Raw genomic sequence first — 16,768 nt, 5'->3', positions numbered from 1 at the left:
TGGTCAGCTGGGCCACAGCTGCTCTAGGGTACTGAGGCAGAAGAAGAGAAACTTCCTAAAGGCAGAAATTCCAGGAATCATCCTTGCAGGTTGCAGGTAGGGTCTTAGCTAGCCCACTGTACCCACAGCAGACCCCTGCTAGGACCTGTCCCCCTGGGTCTGTACAAGGACATTCCGTGTCTTTGGATGCTGGAGGTACAGTGGAGGCTGTGCCAGTTCCTAGCCTACCCAGCCAGGGCTCTGGCCTTGGCTCCTGGGGCTACTATGCTTTTCCAGCCCTGATACCCCATTGTGCCGTCAAATCTACCAAGATGTTTTGTTTTGGAGACAGGGTTTTTCTGTGTGTAGCCTTGCCTGTCCTGGACTGGCTTTGTAGACCAGGCTGGCCTCGAACTCACAGTGATCTGCCTACCTCTGGCATCCCAAGTACTATGATTAAAGGTGTGCGCTACCACTGCCCGGCTCCACCAGGATTTGGGGTGCTGGGATTCCTTGTTCCGCTGGCCACCTCTTCTACAGGTGAACTTGATGCTAGTGCTCACGGCCACGGCCCAGTTCACTCTGCCCATCCCAGTCAGGGCCTCAGGCCAGCGTCTCATCTCTATGCCTCTGTACCCCAGCTGAGAGATCCAGGGATCCTCTGTACCCCAGGCTGTGTTATGCCTCAAGAGCTTTACAGGAATTGTGTGTGTGGGGGGTGAAGGATAGGGGGTTGAGGGGGTGGAGCATGGCTGAGATCTGTGCCTGGCCTGCAGGAGGCCACAACTCCCACTTGTCCTTCACTCTGACCACTGGACAGGCATTCTGACAGAATGGTGCACTGTCCCCACCCACTGCCCCATCCTCACCATCTCCTCCAGATGCCCTGGAGCTGGCCAGAGGCCGTGGCTAGTAGAGGGGGTAGTGCTATGGAAAACGGCTGAGTCTAGCTCTTTAAGAGAGTCAAATATTGACTGGCATTTGACCCTGGCCTCCCAGCTTAGATGCACTGTCACCAAAGGTTGTTTATGGTCTGAAAAATCACAGTACCAGGTTCAAAACAGCTACAGGAGGGCACGGTCCACAGGTACCTAGACACTCACCATGTACCCCAGCCGTACAATGAAATATGGTTCAGCTACAACGAAGCTGCGATTCATGCTACGGCTTGGAGGAAGCTCAGGCCTACGACAGCAAAGAAAGCAGGCACAATAAGTGCTGTCCTAATGGAGCTGACCCTGAGAGATAGACTATACATTAAAGGGGCAGCTGGGGGCTAGGGATGGCCTGGCAGGACAACCGGAGCTCGCTTGAGGTAGCGACAGTCCTCTACCGTTGACTATGATGATGGTCACATGAGCTGTGATTGTCCCCAGCACATTGAATCGTACATATTAATGGGTGGGTGCTACAAAGAGTAAGTCATCTGCCGAGTCCCAGTCTGGCCCTTCATGGGGCTCTCTTGCCAGGCTGGCCAGGGCTATGAACCAAACAGTGTTACAAGAAGGCCAGGGTTGCCGGGTGCTGGTGGCACACGCCTTTAATCCCAGCACTCAGGAGGCAGAGGCAGGTGGGTGGCTGTGAGTTCCAGGGTTCTCTGTTAGTAGGGCCCACCCCCAGCACCGCTGCCACACCATGGCAGCCAATGCCAGCATTCCGGATGAATTAGAAAATTAGAATTAGGAGGTGCCACCAGCTGCTAGTAGCCATATTGCTACAGTGACAGTATCAGGGCTGGGCTGGGAGCAGCAACATCAGGAGTCTCTCAGGAGGCAGGACGCTAGCATAGAGGTGGGGTGAAGGGGTAGTTAATGCCTCAGAACCCAGAAACCTCAGCATCTTCTACCACCTGAGCCTCAGTTTATCCATAGATAAAGGGAGGCCCTGACACCCTAAGGACTGAGATCAGTCTCTCCATCCCTGCCCCCATCACAGAGCCTTTGAGCTTTTCCTCAGGAAAAGAACTCAAGCTAAATTTATGCCAGGGCCCCCTCAGGCTCATAGAAGGAGAGGTCAGGCTTCCTGCAGCCCCAGGCCCTGACGTAGTTCCCTTTCCCCTCAGCGGTGCCTCCATTGTTCTCCCAGGCCCGATTCCCCATCACCCACCACACACACACTTCCTGTTTCCTGGCCCAGAGGAAACAGAGATTTCTGGCGGGCCACAGATGCCTGCTCCCTACCACCCCAGGCTTTTAAAGGATATTAAAAATAACACGAGTGGACAGCTTGAAGCTGAACAGCATGGGTGCCTGAGGCAGGAGGCATCTTAGGGGTGCCCCACAGCCTCTGAATTTGGGTGTGTACCACGGTGGTGGGGTCGAAGGCCTCCATCCTCCCCCAACACTCCTGATGCTCCCCATACTCTGACCTGGACTATGGGAGAAACCTCCACGGACGCCCAAAATAGTCTCACAAGATGGACACTGACTCATCGTCTCCCCGAGATCCCTGCCTCCACTGACCACAGTGGCTAACTGGGCATCATTTGTCCACCCTTGCAGAGCCTGGGGCCGCTCCAGCCCTGGTAGTCTAGACCCTGAAGTGATGGGGTTTGCGACCTTGAACAGATGCTCCCTTGGGGATGTGGTACGGGGTGGTGGTGAGACTGCTCCTTCCCCCCAGGACATGGCCAGTGGCACAGGCCTTGCCTGGCAGGCCTGACTGTCCCTCTAGCGTCTTTTTCCCCTACTTTCTGAACGCCCACACTGGTGCTCTCTACCAGGTAGCACAGAAGAGGACAAGATGGCCGTAAATGGGGCGCTGGGATGTTGAACTAACGCCCGCTTCCGCTGCCCTGGCCCAGGACCTGAGTTCTCAGGACTTCCCTTTCCACCATGGAGGTAGAGTGTTTATCTCCCAGCTTGTTGAGGGCTGGGTTGGCTATCCATTGATGCTCAGCAAATTGGGATAGGAGGAGCCTAGGTTCCAGAAGAAGCTGCCATGCCCAGACGTGTCCCTCACCTCTCCCCAACCCCAGTCCCTGCCACATCTCTCCTCCCTTGGACCCCTTGCGGTGCTCCTGCTGAGGCTTGCGGACTCCTCTGGCCTGCTCCTCCCAAGTCCCCAGCACTGAATTAGGAGCCAGAGAATGGCCTTGGGAAGCGACTCTTTCCCTAGGGTGGGAATTCTGTGCCGAGAAAGTCCCAACACTGATAAAGCAATAACATGCAACACCCCTGTAGTCTCACCAGAATACAGGCTGCCTGCTGAGCGTGTGGAGGGGGCCCAGAACTGCTACAGCAGAGGGAGACCTACCTCACAGTCACTGGCTTCCTGCCTTCACTGGAATCAGTAGCCCCTCAAAGATAGCCTGGGTACAAAGAACGCATGGGTGCTCACGTATGGGAGCCCCCTGGGCTCTGAAAGAGGCCCCATGGAACGTAGCAGTGCATGTGGGTAAGTGCTGGCCTGTGCTCCCATGGACTGCAGCATGACCGGACGTGTAGAGACACAGCAGCTACAAGGGACAACAACACCTGTGGGGCTCAGGACATACCACAGGCTTCCAGTGGTCAGCTGGCGGGCAACCTGGGCTGTGGCAGTGGGCAGTGGGGCTCTGTCTCCAGCCGGAGACATTCACTTGGTGACAGGCACTCAAGCCTGCAGTTGCTATACCACTGATACCCTAGGATGTCAAATGGGGCTTTTAGTCTGTCTGTGCCTGCCCTGGACTGCTTCTGTGCCTCCAAAGTCCCCTGTCCCCTGTCCTGCTCCTTGGAGGGTGGGGACAGGCCCATGTAAGTGCCATGGGTGGAGAGAAGTGTCAGAGGCAGGCAGGCTCGGGGATCACTTCTGGGAAACTTTATGAGACATGAGCGTGATAGGCTGGGAACCTACTGAGGTCCGTTCGGAGTGGGGGGCCTTGCTGCTTACAGGATGGGGGAGGGCGACAATTCCTGGCTCGTTGTAGAGGCAAAGCTTACGGGGAGCCATCAGAGGCTGAGGGAGGAGAGAACACGGACACCTCCTGGCCACGGGATGCTCTGAGGGCCAAATAGGGAGGCCGTGGACAGCTCCTAGCCTTAGGCTCACACATGAGCGGAAAGCGTAACAAAGGTCCCCATAGATGTATGGTGGTCTCTAGGAAGAGAACTGTGGGGAGGCAGGGCCAAGTGTCCCCTAGCAACCTCTGCTGCTGCTGCTGCTGCGTGGACTCTGTGTGCAGGGCCTTTATTCCCTGTCTCCTGGTTCACTTCTGTGAGCTTCTGCAGCCTAGGCTGGCTGGGGAGCTGGACGCACTAGACATGCCTAACACATGATCCCGAATGGAGGGAAAGAGAGTGGAAACTCAGCTCAGGACTCAGATTCCACTTCTGTCTGTCTAAGCCCTTTTCCCCAGGCAGCTCTGGGCTGCCTATCGGTCCATGCAGCAACCTGCCCAGCCATGTCCTTTGGAGCCCTCGGTGCAGACTGGTCATTTGTCCAGGCGCATCCTTTGATGGGAAGTTGGGACCAGCCTTGGCTGACAGAGCCATCCTGTCCCTAGGTCAGCCACCAAGCTGGGAGATAAACAGGAAGCCTCATCTCTCTGCAGTGCAGTGTGCTGGTTTTTCCTTCCTGAGGTGCAGCTGGCTCATGTGCCTGTGCCTCCTGCCCCTCGGCCTTGCACCGCCTTGCCCATGCAGGCCTCTGCAGGGACCTGGGTCCTCCCTCTCCTGGGGCTGCAGAGGCCAGACGGTCAGCGGTGAGGGGTCCAAGGAGAAGCCTGGGAGGCCAGGGAGGCTCTGTCCAGCCCCTGTCCCTGTTCCCTGTGGGAAGGTAAGACAACTGTGTTTCTTTAACCATAAACCTCCGCGCACTCATTGACAGGTGAGGCTAGAAGGCAGCTGAGATACACAGGCGAAGTGAGGCAGCGTGGGGAGGCCTCTGGTTTCCTGACTGCAGCTGTTCCTGCTTTCACTGCCACTTAAATCAGGGTGAGGCTCCTGGTCTAGGCTTTAGGCCCAGACATGAGCCATGTCCATCTGGCCTCCAGTTTGCAGGAGCTGAGGGAGATGGGGGGTAGGTGGGGTACCCGAATGGCAATAGGTGATGGCAGGCCTGAGCAGGAGGTGGCCCTGGCGACTGTAAACAAGTTCCACCAGTGAGAAGAGAGGCTGAAGCAGTGGGCACTTCAGGGGTGGGGAGGGTAGTCTCCCCACCTCCCCAGACCACAGCTCCTCCTGCAGCAGCTAAGAGGCTCTCAAGCAGCTCCTCCTCCCTCTGGAGTCCCTCCTTTTATCCTTGACATGCGCAGTGTCAAGGTGAGACAAGGTGAGCCTGTGCTCTGTGTCTGGGGGCTGAGGGATGCAGATGTGGGTCACACATCTCATGATGGGGGCTCAGGTGACAGCGTGAGATGAAGGCAGAACTCTGAGGCTTTGAACTCAACAGATCTCCTGTCTTGAGTATGTCTCAGTCTTGGCCAGGGGAAGACAGGGTAGGTAGTCAGGAGATGAACACAGACACATGGGCTAGGAAGACTCCCCTCGGTGACCAACCTGTGGGGCACTGGCTCTGAGTCCTCCCTCCACACCTGTTAGCTGGGCCTTTGCACCGGAGCACCAGAGGGAGGACAGACCACAATTCTACAACCCTCAGCCATTGATGGCACAGCCAGGTCCCATGACTGGAAAGGAGAATGCTGCTCCTGGCCTCTGTTCCACCTCACCACTCCCCTGGCCAGGTCCCTTCCCTAGCTGAGCTTCAGTGTTCCTTTTCAGTGTGCAAAAGGAAATTAATCTAGCCAGCCCAATGTTTGCTGATCCTTCTGTGGAAGAGGGAAAGGCAGATGGCTCAGTTCAGGGCCTGGGACAGACAGGGACAGGCCCAGGTGACATGAAAGAGGGCTGTGGCCATAGCCCACCTAGCTCCCACTGCCGGTGGGATACTCCAGCCCTTGTGGACAGTGAGCCCTTGGGCAGAAGCAGAGGCCAAGCAGAGCAACGCAGTGGAGGGCTGAGGGTGTGGCCAGCATGGGTGACTGAAAAAGGTGGGCGTGGGGCGTCCACCTACTGGGTCTGCATTTAGGACAAGCATACTTTCTAAGAACTATCTTTAGTCCCTCTGACCAGCATTTGAAGGTCACGAGCCCCTCCAACCAACTCTCTCTTGTCCCCCTGGGACAAATGGGGGGAACTGAACTCTGGAAAGCAAAGCATACTATGCTAATTGGCTGGAGCCCCTGCTCAGGCCTACAAGCAGTCTCCTCCCCTGGCCATGTTAGAGGAAAGGTGTTGATGATGTAATGCAAGCAACAGCAGGGTGGAGGCAGCACCTCCAACTCAGCAGGCCCCCCAGGAAGCTCCCAGGCTGCCCCATCCCTATCTTAGCCCAAGTTGTCCAGTTGGGGGGAGTGGGAGAGAGGTAAGGCCCAGAAAGGACGTACCCCAGGCATCAGCAGTCAGGGGTGGAGAGGTTTGCTCCAGGTGCCCTCAGTTGCGGAGGTCTGGGCTTGTTCTGGTAGCTGCCCAATTCCTGGCACTTTATCCCTCTCATCCCCTTCCATGGGGTCTATGTGCCTGGCCTGAATTCCCCTACTGGTGAGCACTGGGACCCTAGGGAATTATAGAGCCCTACCTTGGCCCCTGGGAAACCACTCCCTCCCACAGCCTACTGGGGGCTCAGGGAGGGGGGTAGAAGATAAGAGCACTCTTTGGCTCTCCCAGGTAGTAGGGGATAGGCATCCCAGAACACCTGTGTGTCTTTCGGCTCCATCTGCACATCCCTGGAGTCAGGGGCTCACTGCCAGCCTGGGCAGCTCCACTGAAAGGAAAAGCCTGGGTTCCAGGAAAGTCTGATCTAAGTTTGAGCTGGTGTTTGGGCCAGGCCTGGGCCTTTGGACACACGGGACAAGCTATTCCGAGCCCTGTCTTGCCCACTCCTAGCTCCCATCCAAGCACACGCCGCCAGCATCCCTCCCTGGTCACGGCTCTAGCGGGGCAGGTTTCTTCTGCTTCTAGGTACCTGTGTCATACCCATTTGGGGAGAGTCCGAACTCCTGTGTCCCAAAAGAAGCAGCAAGGCCCCTCTGTCATCCACATGAATGTAGTCTCATGAGCCCACGACCTTTGGGGAATGGGAGGGTCCTCCTGGCCATATATTCTGTGTCATACTGTCACCAGCTAGGATATCCCCTGAACACAGGCTGGGTCTCTGGCTGCTTCAGAGCTAGACTCTGGAGTCCCAGGGGAACAACAACCCCCTCCTCCACACTTTGGTCAGCCCCCCTCCCTTAATGACCCCCTTAGCCCCTTGGCCTCCTGTTTGTTCGCTGACGGATCCCTGTTATCAGCAGAGAACACACACAGGAAGTCCGGCGGGAAGGGCCCTTCCCAATCCCGATTTACACGGGATGGAGCATAAAAAGCCACCCTTCCTCGCCCGGGAGGAGCCTCTGAGCACCAGCAGGCTGCTGTGCAGGCTACGAGGAAGGCTGCAGCTGACAGGACAGGCGGGCAGACCTCGAGAGGGGCCGTGGGCTGCAGAAGCTCCCTTGACGGGCAAGGTGCACGGTTGAGCTCATGGAGGCAGCAGAGGTGACCATGGCCAGGCCTGGGCGGCATCAGGTATGCAGGATGGCCCTGCAGGGTAGAAAGTGGGTGGAGCGGACCCTGAGTGCTGCCCCAGGTCCCAAACGAGATGGCTGCAGTATCCATCAGCCAGGTTTGAGTCTCCTCAGCTGGGAGGTCCGCTGTCCTCACTATTAGCCGCCCCTATCCAGCAGGGAACTTAGGACCTGTGGCCCAGTACTTGCTCTGGGTGGCTTAGCCTGAACTCCATACCTCACCCCTGGTTGCCCAGCAGCATGGAACCAACCCCCGAGGGAAAAGCTGAGAGCAGTTTGGCACACAACCCAGCTGCTTTCCCTGGGTAGGCATCAGGGCTCAGCTCAGCAGGACCCTGTGGTTAGGGCTATGTCTCGCACTCTGTCAAGGCAGGCCTGAGGTCTCCTCAGCTTGCCGTTAGGAGTGAGTGAGCCTCCCTGGGGAAGGGGAGAGCTGGCTAGGAATCAGCTCTTGGAATGGGAACTCTAAAGCCACGTTTGTAACCTGGATGAACCATGCACATGGGGGTGGAGGTTGGCGGTGGCACAGGACACACAGCTAGGGTGACCCCAGCTCTTGTGGGCTTTTAGGCTTAAGGACAGCTTCGTAAGGTGCAGTGGGGTCACCTGGCTGCTCTGGTTGGTCTATCTTGGCTCCTAGTCAAGCCTCCTGCGCTCCCTCTCCTTAGTGCCTGAGCGCTGTTCTCAGGCCCCCAATCCACAGTGAGGCCTCTTGGACCCCCTTCTCCCCGATCAGTGGCATCTCTGGGAAACACACCTAGACTAGAAGCTGGTTAACTAGGTGAAGACAGAGAGCAGAGGTAAATGCTACCCAAGTTGCCTTCGGCGCAACAGACAGGGCAGAGGGAATTGCTGGCCAAAGGTTCAAGTGACCACAGCTCCAGGAGCCACAGTGGGGTAAGAGCAAAGGCTGAGCAGGGTCCTCTCCCCCTCAGAGCATCTGAGGTGGCTCTTTAGTGCTGAGACTGAATGATAAGTGCCTTGCCTGGGCTTACGGGGCCAGGAGTCCCTGGAACTCCATTTACAACAATGGATACAGACCCATTTGTCAGGAGGGTCTTCAGTGCCGGGTGGTAGCCCCTGAAGAGAGGAGAGGCTTTCTTCAGGAACTCCTCTCTTAGCTTCTGTGCACCAACCCAGGAGGGCCAGGCTGGAGCTCTGTGCTGCTGGGGCTTTCCTGTTAGCATATAGGCTCTGTACACTGCGTACATCTTCATGAGGTGAGGGGGGTTATCAGTTCTACTCAGCAAGGTTTCCACCTATCTTTAGGGAGGGAGCTCAGAGATGAAGGCAGAGGTCGCCTCGGATGGATGGGGAGGTGGGGGTTCAAGCCTATAGCTAGCTAGGGCGTGCATGCTGTGGTTTTGAGCAGATCCAGAAGACCTGGGTCATGGAGGGGGTCTGTAGGTCTAGAGCAGGTTGAAATACCATAGCTATATGGAAGCCCAGACTCCAAGCTTCTTCCTGGCCCCTGAACATGAGAGTAAGCAAGATCCCAACCCATACTCCATCTCTGATCCACAGCCTCCAGCAGCAGCAGCAAGGCGCTGGCTGTTCCATCTGTCCACAAGAACGGCTGCCACCAGTTTCCAGGGGATGCCTAGAGGCCCAAGCACAGGTGAGTCCCCAGCAAGCCTTCTGGACACCAACCAGGAGCCCTGTCTTGCAGGGAGCATGCGCAGGCTAAGTAAGCTATGGGCTAGGGTTGGAGAAACTGACAAGGATCATGCACCTAAGAAGCTGGGACAATCACAGAAACAGCGGAGTTGCCGAACTAATTCAGAAATGGAGGCTGGGAGAGAGAGAGAGAGGGAGGGAGGGAGGGAGGGAGGGAGGGAGGGAGAGAGAGAGAGAGAGAGAGAGAGAGAGAGAGAGAGAGAGAGAGAGAGAGAGAGAGAGAGAAAAGGCCAACCCAGAAGTCTGGTGGGGGGCTGTCAGCTCAGCAGCACCAGGATGGTCCTGACTGTCTCAAACAAGGCAGTGACACCAGTGAAAGTGGCCAAGGGGTGTCAGGAGACATCTCCTCACATAAAAGCCATTGGCTGTGCCAAGGAGGCTTGTGGTAGCACCTAGATCTCATCCGTACTCTGCCCAGTGATCTCAGTCTAGTATTGTGGCTGGGTGTGTCACGGTGCCCACCCTTTGCATGGTTGCAGGACCAGTCTGACTTCATCTCTTGTCTGGCATCTAGTGGCTACCAGGAGCAAATCTTCAGTCAGGAGGCTCGAGAGTTAGCCAAGACCTTGTGGGAGCCGCTCACGGTCTCCTGACTCCTGGAACCTGTTTAGTCCTATGTGCCCCAGCAGCAACGCGATCCGTTGCAGGGCTGGGGACAGTCAGGATGTGCGAAGCGGGATCGCTCGGGAAGCACTCAGAGAGTGAACCGCATCTAGACCACCAGGGTCTGGCTTACTCTTGGGAGCTTCCGCTGCAGAGACTCAGTTTTCCCATCCGCTAAGTGGGGATGGATGGAGCTGGGAGCCCGCGGGGCTGGGGTGAGGGGACTGCAGGGGGTTTGGGGGCGGGAGGTAGGGCTCCCGCGCAGCCGCCAGGTGGGGCGGGGCCGAGGGCGGGGCGGGGCGGGACTCGGGGCCCCCACAGCGCGGCGGCGGCTGCGGCGGCTGCGGCGGCAGCGCCTGCGCGCCCCGGACCGCGCGGTGAGTGCGGAGGTAGCGGGGCTCCAGGGCGCCGGGGTCGAGGGTAGGGAGGCAGCCTGGGCTAGGGATTTTCTGGTGCCCCAGCTCGGGGGCGGCCACTCAGGCGACGCCGAGCGATTGCAGGGACCCGAGAGGTGAGCGCGCGGGGCGCGCGGGGCCCGCGGCCGGGCCGTGCACGGACCCCAGGTCCTGCAACCTCCGGGAAAGATGAGCCCGGTAGCCTTAAGAAATGGCGACCCCTGCTGGCCGCCGGGGTGTCTCTCCCCTTACCCATCCTGGCTACGCGACCTCCACCATGGTCGCAGCACCCCCACAGCATGGCTCAGCCAGGTCGTCCAAGATGCGGGTGGGGGTTGTCACACTCTGCCCCTACCACCATGGAGCCTGGGAGAGAGCAGGGACCAGGCCGTGGAGTGGACGCCCCCACCGAGCCCCTCTGGTCGCCGTGGGTGCTGATCTCCAGACACTTATGTCGCATAGGGACCCAGGGCCTTTTCCCTATAGTGTCCAGATCCCTCCTCTGCCAACCCAGTCTCTCTCATTTGGGGCCTGTGGAGCGGTAGGTGAAGAGGAGAGGTGGCCGCGAGGGCCCGTGGTGATACTTGAGGGTTCGTGATTACTTGTCAACCTGAAGGCCACACCACAGCCCGTGCCTGATGCACGCCAAGGGGCACCCAGTGGCTGTGAGCTTCCAGCCCAACGCTGCGCCAACCTCTTCTGGCCTTGAGTAAAACATGACTTTTCAAAAACTGCTTCGCTTGTATTAAAACACAGTTCCCTTTCTAGACAGCCTGTTTCTGGGAAGGTGCTGTGGACTAAGGTTTGTGGGGGTGATGCCACCTGGAGAGGAACCCTCCAGGCCTGGGGGGGGCACACAAGGATTGTAGACTTTTAACACCCTCCTGCCCATGCCACATGCTAGTTTATCTCTCTTTCTAGGCCCTAATCTTCAGGATCACCTGATTTTTGCTTGGCCGGGTAACGCCCACCTCCTGAAGGTGTCCCCCCCACCCCCGCCCACCTTCAGGGTTAATTTTCCTGAGCCAGCTCAGATTTTAGCACATCCCCCTGCCCAGATATTTCCGTGTCCTTCTTACCCCCATATTAAGTGTCAATTACTCATCTCAAAGCCCCTTGCCCTCCTGCTTTGGCTCAGCAGATAAGGGGGTACAGGAAAGAGGCTCCCTACCACCTTCCTGCCTAGGACTGTAGTGCGGGGCCAAGTGGACTTGAGTGGCCCTGAAGAGTGGGCAGGGCTGGGCCTCTTTCCTTGAAGAAGGGCTTGGCCAGCAGCCAGCTCAGTAACCACTTAATGCCATTCTGTTTACTGCCAGAGCCACTGATGGAGGCAGAGGGGTGTCATTACCCTAGTGGTGTGTTTGAGAAAACTGAGTCTCGCAGAAAGGGCTTCTTGCCTTTATACCTGTTTCCCCTGGCCCATTCCTTTGGGGGTAGGGAACCTGTAGGGTTGTGCAGGGTCTGGGGTTTGGGGTTTGGGGGAGGAGCTGCGCCTGTAGGAAGAGCCTTGGGTGGAACCCCACCAGTCCCCTGCAGCCCCCTACACACACACACCCTGCTGGCTGTGTGTAGCTGCTCCTCCTCTTTGCACAGTCTGACCGAGCCCCTTTGGCGTTTTCTTTTTCTTTTTTTAAAAAGACTTATTTATTGATTATTTATACAGTGGTCTACATGTACATCTACAGGTCAGAAGAGGGCATCAGGTTACATTATAGATGGTTGTGAGCCACCATGTGGTTGCTGGGTTGCTGGGAATTGAACTCAGGACCTCTGGAAGAGCAGTCAGTGCTCTTAACCTCTGAGCCATCTCTCCAGCCCACCCCTTCGGCATTTTCACAGACCATCAAATCTGGCCTGGGGTTTCTTGCATTCCTCACCAGTCTTCCTGCTCCCTAGCACACAGCCAGAAGAGGGCTAGACGTGGGCTTCAGCGGCTTGTTGGGGGAGGTTCCATAATGTCGCAGGAGCGAGTACAAGAAGGCCACTGCCCTGGCAGCTAGAAAGCATTTAAACTCATACTCTAGTCCAGGAGTGATGCCCCTGTGAGCTGTTGACCCCCTTGCTGGTCAGAATGTGCACACCCCCACAGTGGCCTTGCCTGTGTACACCTGCAGGTAGCAGACATTTATATATTATGAACTCCGTAGTGCCCTGGGGGCTTTCTGAGCCCCCCGAAATTGGCAAAGAACCCAAGCCTCAAAGGGCCCCATAGGTCTCCTGCTGTGCTGGCGTCAGCTGCGTGCACAGCATTCCATTTCAGACAGTGAAAGGTATGGAAAGCCCCCAGTCTAGCTCAGGTTTGGGGGTGGGGGAGGACTGGCTTAGTTGTTCACTCTAGGTCCCCCCAAACCCCTCCTGCGCTGCCTTGTGAGGTTTGCCCCTGACCCTAGCAGGATTCTGCCCCATGAGTCTTGGTCAGCTGGCCTAGCTCTCTGTAGTTGGCTGGCAGAGATGGGCCCGAGGCAGAGAGAGTTGACATTGCCTTTGGATACGATCTCTGGGGTAGGGGTGGCCAAGGGTACAGACTCTGCTGGAGGCCTAGGCCAGGGAGTCCCACAGGAGATTGACAGGACCCTACTTTTTGCTTTAGGCCACCAAAAGAAGAAGACTACCCTACTTATAGATGCAGACCATGTGGGGCTCCCGAGAGCTGTTTGTAGCATGGTTTCTAGCGTTGGCAGCAGGTGGTACTGAGCATGTCTACAGGCCCAGGTGAGCATTGGCTTGGGCCTTGGGGGGTCCTAGGGTCATGGCCGGAGGTCCTTAGGCCTCCAATACTTGGAGAGAATTCCCTGTGGGGCTCCAGCAGATGATTCTGTTCCGAGCAACATTGGGAAGCCCCATACATCCCTGAGTCTAGAGAGACCTGACAGTGGACCACTAACTGACCTCATCTTCTATAGCCGTAGAGTGTGTGCTGTGGAGGTTTCCAGAGGTCCTGTCTCAGAATCCTTTGTGCAGCGTGTATACCAGCCTTTCCTCACCACTTGTGATGGACACAGAGCCTGCAGCACTTACCGGTGAGTGCTTACTGCTCCTCCCCCCCCCCCATTGCCAATCCCGAGCAATCCATGGGGCCCAACAGCCTGCCTCCCCATGAGCTGGAGTGCTGAGGCCAAGGCAATGAGGCATCCTTGACATCAGGGATCAAGGTGGCCTCTTAGCTTTGGAGGCTGGTACCCAAGGATGCTGTATAATCACACCCCAAATTGTCCTCTAAGAGAATGTCACCTCAAAGGACATCTCCCACACGTATAGGGGCTTCTCGTCACATCTGTGTCCCCTCCTTCCCAGCATCACTAGCTAGAAGTCCTTATCCACGGTGCTCCCCTCCCCACATCCTTGTCACTCTGGTCCTACCCTGGAGCCCCACTCCTCTCCCCATAATGCCCTAGGCAGATGCCCACAGCGACCTTCAGATAATGCCCCTTCAGGCTAACAGGACAGTCTGAGCAGCATGTGACCTCAGGACACAGCCAAGAGGGCAGGTCTTTATTCTGACGGGGAGTTGTCTCCTGCTTGCATAAGAAGCAGCTGAAGCTCCAAAAGTTAGGGGAGTACTGGAGTCAGTGAGCAGCTTAAGTACCAGGGGCCCTAGAACCAGGGAAGGAAAGCAAGCTGGGCTCCAGCCAGCTCTAAAGTGGCCATTGCAGGAAGGGGCCAGGCCGCTGTACTCCCTGGGCCTGTGGTATCACAGGCCAAGTCAGGAAACTTGGTGAATTCAGTGAGCTGGGGCTTGGGAAGAGAACCTCTGAGACTGAGGAAGTGATGCTGGCCAAGTATCACAAACAGATGAGGTGGGTAGGGAGCATCCTGCCCAAGGAAAGCCTTGGCCAGGGTCTTCCCATACTGGACCCCTCTGAACCACTCTTATTCACCACAGAACCATCTACCGGACTGCCTATCGTCGCAGCCCTGGGCTGACTCCCACCAGGCCTCGCTATGCCTGCTGCCCTGGTTGGAAAAGGACTGGCGGGCTCCCTGGGGCATGTGGAGCAGGTGAGGGCAGTGTGTATGTGTCGTGCCTGATGTGAGAGACCCCACTTCCCACCTCCCAGCAGAGTCCCTGCTGCCTTCTATCCCCTAAACAGTGCATCCTTGCTGCGGGGTAATCCTTCCCTGGCTGCCAAAGGGCTTGGGGGACCTTCCTGAGTTTGGTGACAGGCCTCTCTTACCCACAGCAATATGCCAGCCCCCGTGTGGGAATGGAGGGAGCTGCATCCGTCCAGGCCACTGCCGCTGCCCTGTGGGATGGCAGGGAGAGACTTGCCACACAGGTAAGCACCACTCTTTTTGAGAGTGAGGGAAGGGTCTTCTTGGTGCCTTGTATATATTATGTTACTGCTGGCTGAAGTGGGTTCTCACTGATAGGTGTTTTGTTTTTAATTTTTACTTATTATGTACACAGTGCTCTGCCTGCATGTACACGTGCAGGGCCAGCAGAGGGCATCAGATCCCCGTATAGATGGTTGTGAGCCACCATGTGGTTGCTGGGAATTGAACTCAGGACCTCTGGAAAGGCAGCCAGTGCTCTTAACCACTTAGCCATCTCTCCAGCCCAATAAGTGGATCTTAACAGGACTCTTTGGCCAGGACCTTGTCTTCTGTAGACACTACTGGATTGACACCTTCATTTCCTACAGATGTGGATGAATGCAGTACAGGACAGGCCAATTGTCCCCAGCGCTGTGTCAATACTGTGGGCAGTTACCGGTGCCAGTGTTGGGAGGGCCAAAGCCCATCTGCAGATGGGATGCTCTGCCTGTCCAAGGAGAGGCCTTCCCTCGTGTCCCCAAGCCCTAGAGCAGGTAAACTTGCCTTTCCGCCCTGCTGTGGCTGACCTGGATAGCTGCTGGGTTAATGAGTGCTAGTCTACGGTTGAGTGGAGGGCAGCTATCCCTGGATGGAGGGGCCGCTTTCCCCTGAAGAAGTTTCTGGAAGGCATTGTACCTGGGAGCCCCACCCTGGGTCTGGCAGGCTGGAGACATCGTGACTTTGCCGGTGACAGCACATTATTACTTTTGGTACGCGCTGTGACACTTCAAACTCGTACCGTGAGTAATAATGCGTGGTCAGCAGCCCAGCGCCAGGAGCGCATCGGACCTGGATAAGGACCAACATCATCGACATGCAAGACCCAAGACCCTCAGCACCCGGGGTGACCTGAGGCTGCACTGAGCTGTGTGTGCTTTGGCAGGGCCTGGGACTTACAGCAACTTCCAGCTGCCTTGCATCTCCAGGCTCTGCTGCCACGGGTGTGGTGGCAGCAGACATAGGTCTTCCTAAGGCTAGCTGGGTGTGGGACAGGAAACTCCCCTCCCTGACTAGTGCCCACATCTGCTCCCAGGAGCGGACAGCATGGTGAGAGAGGAAGTGCACCGGCTGCAGTCCCGCGTAGACGTGCTGGAGCAGGTGAGGCAAGGTCGGATGTGGGTGATGTCCACAGACCGCAGTTTCTGGGGCTGTGCTTCCAACCCATGGGACGATTGGCACTTTTTTTGGAAGGTGGGGGGAGGGGGGCAGCTGCAAGGCTGCTGGCTTTCTTACTATGCCAGGCAGCACTGTGTGGGATTCCCCTGGCTGATAAGAACTGAGGCCCAGAGCCCACTTGGCCTGTTAAACAAGTACAAGGACTCCTGGCGGGCCTCAAGTTATAGACCCCCCCAAGACTCTGCTAGCTTCTGGCTCTGGGGTCCCAGGAACTTGTAGCTAGGGTATGGGTCTGTTATACACCTGTCTACGAGGCCAAGGGCTCCCTCTACTGGCAAGCAGAGGCGCTGCTGCTACAGCTTGCCTTTCTTAATCACACCCTCACTAGTCTTCCTTAAGTGCCCATAGAACAGAGGTGAAAGGGGATCACTTGATCTTATGCACTCTCTTCCAAACAGAAACTGCAGTTGGTGCTGGCCCCGCTGCACAGCCTGGCCTCTCGAGCCACAGAACATGGCCTGCAAGACCCTGGCAGCCTGCTGGCCTACTCCTTCCAGCAGCTGGACCGAATTGATTCACTGAGTGAGCAGGTTTCCTTCTTGGAGGAACAGCTGGGGTCCTGTGAGTGCCCCAAGATACTTCCTGACCCACAGGGACCCTAGGGAAGCCATGGGTGGATGCCAGGACTGGGTGGGCGGAACCACTGCTGGGGATGGGCTGACTTGCAAGAGCACACCGTCTTTCCTCTCCTGCCCTAGGCTCTTGCAAAAAAGATCTGTGACAGCATCACACCACCCAGGTTGGACGGAGCTGTCCCCTGCCCCCTCTACATACCTTCCAGCCAGCGTTCAGGTGCTGTCTGGTGGTGCCTGTGAGCAGAAGGCCCTGCTTGACTGTCCTTCTTTCTCAGGAGGCTCCTTGGGCATTGGGGAGTGGGGTCTTGTGTGACTCCCCATTGGGGCTTCCAGGAAAGGTACGAGAGCTCCAGGCCCAGAGGTGAAGGGGGGGGAAGACACTGTCCCCATCTTTGCTATAATAAAGCTGGGATTTGAGCTGCTGTCAATGGGTGAATTGGGACTTTGTGGGCACCGTACTCCTGCCCTGTAGGCTTCAGGGAAAGTGAAGGGCCTGTCAGCAA

General features: G+C 56.9%; 1 protein-coding gene across 7 annotated transcripts; it reads left to right on the top strand.

Moving 5' to 3' along the window:
* Positions 1-4,510: 4,510 nt before the first annotated feature.
* EGFL7 (EGF like domain multiple 7) lies at positions 4,511-16,693 on the top strand. 7 transcript variants are annotated; one of them, XM_084799923.1, is made up of 10 exons: positions 7,337-7,526; positions 9,050-9,143; positions 12,791-12,912; positions 13,104-13,220; positions 14,084-14,199; positions 14,382-14,477; positions 14,844-15,008; positions 15,548-15,612; positions 16,089-16,212; positions 16,389-16,693. In XM_084799923.1, the coding sequence occupies exons 3-10, from the start codon at positions 12,824-12,826 to the stop codon at positions 16,409-16,411; spliced, it is 795 nt and encodes a 264-aa protein (XP_084656049.1). In that variant the 5' UTR covers positions 7,337-7,526; positions 9,050-9,143; positions 12,791-12,823; the 3' UTR covers positions 16,412-16,693. The 7 variants fall into 7 exon arrangements, with proteins under 7 accessions (XP_084656044.1, XP_084656043.1, XP_084656049.1 ...); XM_084799922.1 differs by having other exon boundaries at positions 16,089-16,251; XM_084799921.1 differs by having other exon boundaries at positions 16,089-16,693.
* The last annotated feature ends 75 nt before the right edge of the window (positions 16,694-16,768 follow it).

Source organism: Acomys minous (assembly GCF_964271855.1).
Source record: "Acomys minous genome assembly, chromosome: 10".
Classification (NCBI taxonomy): domain Eukaryota; kingdom Metazoa; phylum Chordata; class Mammalia; order Rodentia; family Muridae; genus Acomys; species Acomys minous.
Note: the sequence above shows the minus strand (reverse complement) of the source record. Positions and strands in the feature narration are given on the sequence as shown.